This window comes from Sinocyclocheilus rhinocerous, unplaced genomic scaffold (assembly GCF_001515625.1).
Source record: "Sinocyclocheilus rhinocerous isolate Xijiao unplaced genomic scaffold, SAMN03320098_v1.1 scaffold555, whole genome shotgun sequence".
Classification (NCBI taxonomy): Eukaryota; Metazoa; Chordata; class Actinopteri; order Cypriniformes; family Cyprinidae; genus Sinocyclocheilus; species Sinocyclocheilus rhinocerous.
In genome coordinates this window covers 207900-217073 of record NW_015629527.1, presented here as the reverse complement: position 1 = coordinate 217073, position 9174 = coordinate 207900, and the positions used below count along the sequence as shown (strand labels likewise).

Here is a 9174-nt window from a genome sequence, read left to right as displayed (position 1 = left end):
GACTGTGTGTGTGACTCTGTGTGTGTGTTTGTGTGTGTGACTCTGTGTGTGTGTGTGTGAGTGTGTGTGTGACTGTGTGTGTGTGTGTGTGTGTTCGCTGACTGAAACACCGCCTTGATTGAGTCTCTTATTTCCATAAAATAATTCATTTCATAAGCGGCTGTTTGAGTGAATCACGCTCTCTAGGCTTTCAGCTTCTCTAAATCGAGCTGATTATGTAGACACACACACACACACACACACACAAACACGTCCTCAAAAAGAAACGTTCATGTCTTTTCAGAAAGTAAGCGCGCTGTGTAACTAGACGCTCTTGACACACAGATCCCAGCAGGAAACACCATCATGCTGCCTTTAAACCGTATTTTAGTCAGGTTTTAATGCAGCTTTACGTGTATTCATTGTGAAGGCAATCCCATAATGCACTGCGATGAGCTTTTTGAAAATTATTGACGGTTTCAATTATAAACACACTTATAAGTCATTCAATACTCAGAAATATAAAAGTAATCACCCATTATTTGCAGGTAGTCTTTTTTATGCTTATAGAGTATCACGTTTTTAGCAACGTTAACAAAACTCTATTGAAATCAGTTGTGAGTCACGTCTCTTGGGTGCATTATTTTGCATGACTAATGACTATAATATGATTATCTGTAATAATTGCGCAAATCAATGCATCTTGTTGTATCAGTGTTGCTACTGTTAACTAAAACTATTAAAGACTGATTTTGGTAACTGAAATAAAGGTTAAATAACATAAAATAAAGTAAAAATATTAACTAAAATTTTTACTTTAAAATTTTGCATTGGCAGCTAACTGAATAAATAAGTTTATGCTGAAGTACTCAAATTACTAAAATTGACACAGAAAAAAAAAAAAAATCAAAATAGAAATAAAGACCAAAAATGACAAAAAATCAGAACATAAAATAAAATCTATAAAAAAATAATGAATAATGATTAAAAAAAAAAAAAAAAAAAATCTTGCCTTGGCAACTAAATGAAATAAGTATGTTTAAGCTGAAGTATTACAATTAATCAAACTGAAATAAAAATTTAGCTAAATAGAAATAAAAACGACAAAAGCATGTTAAATTACTAAAACTAAAACTAAAATGAAAACTGAAAAAAGTTGGAAAAAAAATCAACATTAAAAATCAGATTAAATTAGACTAAATTAGAATTAACTGGCAACTAACTAAAATAAATGTTTAAGCTGAAGTACTAAAATTACTAAAAACTGACATAAAAAAACTAAGCTAAATATAAATATTACATTTATTATTATTATTATTATTACTATAAATATGTTTTAATATATATTAATAGTAATAATAATAATAATAATAATAATAAATGTGAAAAAAACATTGCAAAACTACTAAAACTTCAACTTAAATTAAAACGAAACTTGAAAATATACAAACATAAGTTATATTATTCAAAAAATACTATAATAGCATATAAATACTACCAAACAACACTGAGTGTGACTGTGGTGTTCATTCATAGCTCATGTCTTTTACAGTACGTCTTATGCACGCATTCAAAGACAAAACCGTTTGCTCACTAATTCCCATCAGCACTTAAATGAACACACACACACTCAAGGTGGCTCCTAAAAATAGCAGCACGTCAGATGCGTGTGTGGGAGTGTGTGTGTGTGTTTGTGTGTGTGTGTGTGTGTGTGTACGTGGGTTTGTGTGACCTCACTGTTAAGGCCGGTTCTATAGACATCAGAGCAATCCAGACAAAGGCTTCCCGGCAACAGTCTCCTAGCAACCGCAGCCTCTGCAATTCCATGACCCCCATATTCCACATCTGTAGATCAGCACACACACACACACACACACAGGTGCTGTAATAAGGCCGGCCGTCTCGCGCTGGACTCAGTGAGCCGCACACTGTCTCATTCGCTCTCCACTCGGCTCTTTCTCTGTCTGACGCTTTTTGCTTTTCTCCCATCACTGTCACGTCGCGTCTACAGCCGCGCGAGTCTACTATCGCACGCTCATCTGTGTGACAAGACTTTGAATGTAAGAGCTTGCAACTTTTTTTGCTTGAGGGGGAAACGCATGAAACGAGACGACTGAATTGCTTCAAATTTGAGTTTCACATTTTCCAGAGCACAGCGAAAACTATTTAACAGCCTCTTGAGGAAGAAGACGCAAAGATACTGAAGCAAATCAGCTGATACAATGCACAGCATAACATTATTTCATAAAATGCATCATTAGTCCGGTTGTTTTTTTCCAAAACACTACTAAATGTGTAAAATAAAATATTATTAATAAAATAATAAAATATTATTAATAAAAAAAATTTAAAACTTAAAGGAAAATTAGAAACTAAAATAATAAATGTTGAAGTTCTAAAATTACTAAAACTAAAACTGAAATAAAAAAAATTAAAGCAAAATAGAAATATAAAAGAGAATAAAAAAAAAATTATTGTTTTAGATAATTGAAATAAAGCTAAAATCAAATAAATATAAATATTATATTAAAAACTTAAACATAAATAAGTCAAAGTACTAAAATCACTAAAAGTAAAATGGAAATAAAAACAAATTAAAGATAAATAAAAATTTATAAAAAGAGAATAAAAATGAAAAAGCACATTGTTTTGAAATAAAATAAAATATTAGATGAAAAATAAAAAGCTAAATAGAAATATTTCAAAAAAAGAATAAAAATGAAAAAGTGCATTGTGTTGGGATATTTGAAATAAAGCTGAAATAAAATTAAAATATAAATATTAGATTAAAAACCTACACTTATAAATAAGTTGAAGTACTAAAATTGCTCAAATTAAAACTGAAATAAATATAAATTAAAACTAAACAGAACCTTTAAAAAAGAATAAAACATTAGAATAAAAACATATTTTTTGTTAATTGAAATAAAGCAGAAAAAATGATATAAAGCAAAATATTAAACACAAATATTTAACAAATTAAAAACTTAAACTTATAATTAAGTGTAAACTGAAGTACTAAAACTACAATCTCCACATTTTTTAACTTGAGGGGGAAACGCATTAAATGAGAAGATTGAATTTGCTTAAAATTTGAGTTTCAAATTATCCGAAGCAGGCAGAAAACTATTTAAAAGCCTCTTTAGGGGTAAGTAAAGATATTGAACCAAATCAAATGAGCCGTGTTCTAAGTTTACACTGCATTTTCCCTTTAATTTGTGCTAAAAATGTATAATGCACAGCCTTTTTTCTCTACGGTGCACATTATTTCATAAAATGCATCATTAGTCTGGTTGATTTTACTGAACACGTACAATCTGGCAGCAGCGTCTGTCTGCTTATCTGCAATCTTTCTTGCTGCAATCTGCATATTTTGCATGAGTCTTAATAATAATCAGGTGGCTCGTTATCTGCTCATTTTTTATTGGAAGTCACTACAGCCTCCATATCGTCTGGTGGATCAAGTGCACATTAATTACTGACACTTGGACAAATTACATCACTGGTTTTTCTGTTGAGATTTGCCTTCCTAAACTGCAGTCCCACGGTTCAGACATCATGTTTCTCTGCTCAATAGCAGCATCATTACGATTACCAGAATCATCTGTAAAATTATGCGTATTATCATCATTTTACAGTGACATGCTTGGGTAAACTACCACTTTATATTACGACAGCAGATAGTCGAGCACTGAGATCATTTAACATCACCTGCATAATAATAAAAACCCAAACCACACAAACACGTGCCGCTTCTGCAGCGCTGCTCTAACACACTGCATTATGGGTCGGTCAAGCATGTTTAAGAGGGCAGATCAATTGAAATGGCATTGTGTGACTGCCGCTGGCGACCCGATCACTACAACAGCTTTTCTGACATGCTGTGTAATGAAGTCATCAGGAACCCTGGGTCAATGAGCTCCTTCCTCAAACGATTTTAAACAGAACTTGGTTTTCGAGACAAATTTGTGCATCTTTACAGCAAGAGTTACGTAGTAATTCATATCTGATTGCTGTTGCAATTTTGTGCAATATGCATTAAACGGATGCTCAATGTATAATGCAATGTTGTTCTCGTTAACTAAAACTAAAATTAAAAATACTATTAAAAATTGTTTTTGTTCATTGAAATAGCCTAAAATTTTAATAAAAAGCAGAATAAAATTAATGAAAATGAACACTAGAATGACATACATTGCAAATGTACATTGCTATTTAAAATTTTAAATAATATGTATTATTATTATAATTTTTGATATTTTTGCATTACAGTAATGAGAATTTGGAGGGTAAATATAAATGTAATGAAAATAATGCAGATTCAGATTCTGATCTGACTGGAGTTGCAGTTTGTGAAATTGCTTTCCAGTTTTTTTTTTTTTTGTGGAATATGCAATAAATTATGAATAAATATTAGATAAAAAACTTAGAACATTTGAAATGTTGCTTTGGCAACTGAAATAAAAAAAAGTCTAATTTAAAGTATTAAATTTACTAAAACTGAAATTAAAATTAAGTAAAGCTAAATAAAAATGCAAAAAATAATAAAATAAAAATGAGAGCATGGAATTAGTCCATTTGAAATAAAGCTAAAATAAAATACAAATACGAATATTAGATGCGAAAACAAACTTATAAGTTAAAAGAATTAAAATTACTTGCATTAAAACTGAGAATTAAAGCTAAATAGAACTATTTAAAAAAAATAAAAATCACAAAAGTGCATTGTTTCTGCTAATTGAAATTAGGCTGAAAAATTAAATATAATAAAATATAAAATGCAATAAAAATATAAAATACACATATTAGATCAAATAAGTTAAGTACTAATAAATAAAGCTAAATCGAAATATTTAAAAAACAAAAACTAATAAAAATGATGAAATTACTCAAATTAAAATTCAATAATAAAATAAAAATGAGAGCATGGAATTAGTCCATTTGAAATAAAGCTAAAATAAAATACAAATACGAATATTAGATGCGAAAACAAACTTATAAGTTAAAAGAATTAAAATTACTTGCATTAAAACTGAGAATTAAAGCTAAATAGAACTATTTAAAAAAAATAAAAATCACAAAAGTGCATTGTTTCTGCTAATTGAAATTAGGCTGAAAAATTAAATATAATAAAATATAAAATGCAATAAAAATATAAAATACACATATTAGATCAAATAAGTTAAGTACTAATAAATAAAGCTAAATCGAAATATTTAAAAAACAAAAACTAATAAAAATGATGAAATTACTCAAATTAAAATTCAATTGAAAACTTAAAATATAAAAATAAAATTAAGTTCAAAATATTATGTTATAATATAACACATGCTGTATATAAATATATATATATATATAACATAATATTATACTATTACACTATACTATAATATACGAATAGTACTAAAATACAACTCGAGAGACAGGTGTTTGTCAGTGTAGGACGAGAGCAGCACCTGTGCACACGTTGTTTGAATGCCACGGCCACAACACAAGGTCATTCACACTGACCACAGGGTAAACAGCACTCGTTGAGCCTGTGATCTCTGAGAATGACTCACGAGAGCGGGGCCAAACACGCCTGTGCTCCACCCAGCTGTGGTTTCACCCATTTACACACCCAACCTCTGCCTACATCCACATCCACATCCACGGACTGAAACTCAAACATCAAACGTCTCTCTGATGAACACCAGGGCTGGGATCCATACTGATTTCACAGCTCAGTTCGATTCAGTTTGATTTGATTCAATTCTGATACAGAATTGAACAGAACTATTATATAATATATAACTAATATAAGTTATATATATATAACTAACTAATATATAAATATTATATAATATAACTCGCGATGGCGCCCACGAAAACAAATTCCTCGTATGTGTAAACATACCTGGCAATAAAGCTCATAAAGCTAAATAAAAAAAGCTATTACTTTTTTTACAATAATATTAACATATCAAATGTTTTAATAAAATATTCCCTCACTCAAAGTAATGATAATGATAGAGTCATTTGTTGGTGAATTGGACTATACTGGCTGCGATGTAGGTTTTTGATTCACTATGAAGAAACGATTTAAAAAACTCTAAAATTAGACTACACTGTTTGTGCACTGTATGTTTCTGGTTTACTATAAAGAGCCAATTCAAGAGAGTCATTTGTTTGTGAATTGGACTACATTGGTTGTGCTGTATGTTTTTGATTCACTAAAAAGAGCTGATTTATTCACTAAAAAGAGCTGATTCAAAAGAGTCATTTGTTTGTGAATTGGACTACATTGGTTGTGCCGCATGTTCTTGATTCACTAAAAAGAGCTGATTCAAAAGAGTCATTTGTTTGTGAATTGGACTACATTGGTTGTGCCGCATGTTCTTGATTCACTAAAAAGAGCTGATTCAAAAGAGTCATTTGTTTGTGAATTGGACTACATTGGTTGTGCCGCATGTTCTTGATTCACTAAAAAGAGCTGATTCAAAAGAGTCATTTGTTTGTGAATTGGACTACATTGGTTGTGCTGTATGTTTTTGATTCACTAAAAAGAGCCGATGTAAAAGAATCATTTGTTCGTGAATTGGACTACATTGGTTGTGTTGTATGTTTTTGATTCACTAAAATGAGCCGATTTAAAAGAATCATTTGTTGGTGAATTGGACTACATTGGTTGTGTTGTATGTTTTTGATTCACTAAAATGAGCCGATTTAAAAGAATCATTTGTTGGTGAATTGGACTACATTGGTTGTGCTGTATGTTTTTGATTCACTAAAAAGAGCCGATGTAAAATAATCATTTGTTCGTGAATTGGACTACATTGGTTGTGCTGTATGTTTTTGATTCACTATAAAGATCTTATTTAAAAGGTAAATTGGACTACACCGGTCTGCATTGTATGTTTTTGACTCACTAAAAAGAACCAATTTAGAAGAGTCATTTATTCATGAATTGAACTACAGAGTCACTCTGTATTGCATGCATCTCATGAGCACAGCTCAATGCAGGTGTTTTTTTTGGCATCTTTTATGATAAACATCCTTATAAACAATCTTATCAAATTCAACTGTAAATCTAATTTGGACAGTGAAACAATATGACTACATAACTGCTGATTCAAAAGCAGATGTGCATAAGGAAACACTGGCAAATTAAGGTCGATCTTGGGATTTAAAGAATCAAGATGAAGATTGTGATTAATCTGAAAAATCAATATGTCATTCGCAGTGCGTCACGGGAGTGGGTGGGGCTAATTTTGTGCAATTTGCTTGTCGCGATTCTCTGATTGGTGGAGATTTCTTTACAGAATCATGGGAAATGTCGTTTTTAAAATTAAGTTTAAATAATGCAGGCTGATGGCTTCAAGTAACACATAAACCATCGATTAACAACCTCGTAGCTCACCGTAGGTCAGTCTTTAAATATTTAGCATTACAAATCAACTCCTCTATGGAGAAAATGAATGAGATTTTTACTTCTGGAACCTGACTTTTGCAAACTATAACCTGAGCATGCAAAATGATAGACAGGCACTGAACATTTCTGATTGGATATATTTCCTGATTGGTACAAAAAAAATTGCTGTTTACAAAGCCAGGTTTGTCACAAGCATGGGTGTGATTTTATGACGCCCATTTCAGATACATATATACATACCTGACCCTGGAGCACAAAAGCAGTCTTAAGTCGCTGGGGTATATTTGTAGCAATAACCAACAATACATTGTATGGGTCAAAATTATAGATTTTTCTTTTATGCCAAAAATCATTAGGATATTAAGTAAAGATCATGTTCCATGAAGATATTTAGTAAATGTCCTACCGTAAATATATAAAAACTTAATTTTTGATTAGTAATATGCATTGCTAAGATCTTAATTTGGACAACTTTAAAGATGATTTTCTCAATATTTAGATTTTTTTGCACCCTCAGATTCCAGATTTTCAAATAGTTGTATCTCAGCCAAATATTGTGCTATCCTAACAAACCATACATCAATGGAAAGCTTAATTATTCAACTTTCAGATGATGCATAAATCTCAATTTTACAAAAATGGACCCTTATGACTGGTTTTGTGGTCCAGGGTCACAACATATATATATATATATATATATATGATAGCGGCCACGCAGAGGGTCCCTGACCATCCCAGTGCATCTGTTTCATGGCCAATGCTTTGTTTGATAAACACAGGGTGGCTTCCAATAAAAATGACACTTCACATTCCCACATGGATCGCTGACTTCCTCAACACTAAGCATGAATAATTAAATACCACAAGACTCGCGGACAAGGACATCGCGGCTCGCGTGCCGCAGGTGTCTGCATCCCCTTCATGACATTTTGCTTAAAATAGGCTGCTGCGCGTCCTCTCATCGCATCGCCGCGCCGTGCGCGCGCCTCGGGGGATGCGTTCGCTAGGTGCGTTCCGCGTCTTCACGGAGGAAATACAGAAAATCAACGGAGCTCCAGAGCACCGGCTTATGGGTGTGGAGGGTGTCAAACTAAAGGGATGCACATCGCTATATGAACACACATCATATTTAATTTAAGTGATGCAAATGATGCCGCCGATGCTCGTGCAACCGGGTGACCGTCGCTCGGCAAGCAAGCCTCGCGCATTTCTAATAAATCACCGCGTTTCATTTCACACGCGTCGTGTTTACCTCTCAGCCATGGCGCGTCTCGTTCCCGCTTCAACACGCAGTGAAAGTAATCCACAGCACGCCAGTCATGGTGATGGAAGCTCCGCCGCCGCCGCAGTCAACGCGAGTGAACGAGGATCCAGAGCACGCGCTGTCCGCCCGCGTCTCCGTCACCACCGACAACCTGACGTCATCTTGCGCTTCTCGCGGGCTGAAAAAGAGCAGGTTACCATGGCAACTTTAGCACGCCGGCGCGCGCTGTGTGGCATCCTGCAAAATACAGAGAAAATCCTAAGAGTGCATCTATCTATCTATCTGTCTGTCTGTCTGTCTATCTGTCTATCTTTCTATCTATCTGTCTGTCTGTCTGTCTTTCTATCTATCTATCTATCTATCTGTCTGTCTGTCTGTCTATCTTTCTATCTATCTATCTGTCTATCTGTCTATCTATCTTTCTATCTGTCTGTCTGTCTGTCTGTCTATCTTTCTATCTATCTATCTGTCTATCTGTCTGTCTATCTTTCTATCTGTCTGTCTGTCTGTCTGTCTATCT

At 32.9% G+C, this 9174-nt stretch overlaps 1 protein-coding gene across 2 annotated transcripts in view; it reads right to left on the bottom strand.

Annotated features, from left to right (window-relative positions):
* The window catches only part of arhgap39 (Rho GTPase activating protein 39), a 72421-nt gene extending 63471 nt beyond the window's left edge, over nucleotides 1–8950 (bottom strand). For both annotated transcript variants that reach the window (XM_016551183.1, XM_016551182.1), the window contains exon 1: nucleotides 8643–8950. In XM_016551183.1, the coding sequence (XP_016406669.1) occupies nucleotides 8643–8653 (11 nt within the window). In that variant the 5' untranslated portion in view covers nucleotides 8654–8950. The remainder of the gene's footprint in view (nucleotides 1–8642) is intronic.
* Between the last annotated feature and the right edge of the window lie 224 nt (nucleotides 8951–9174).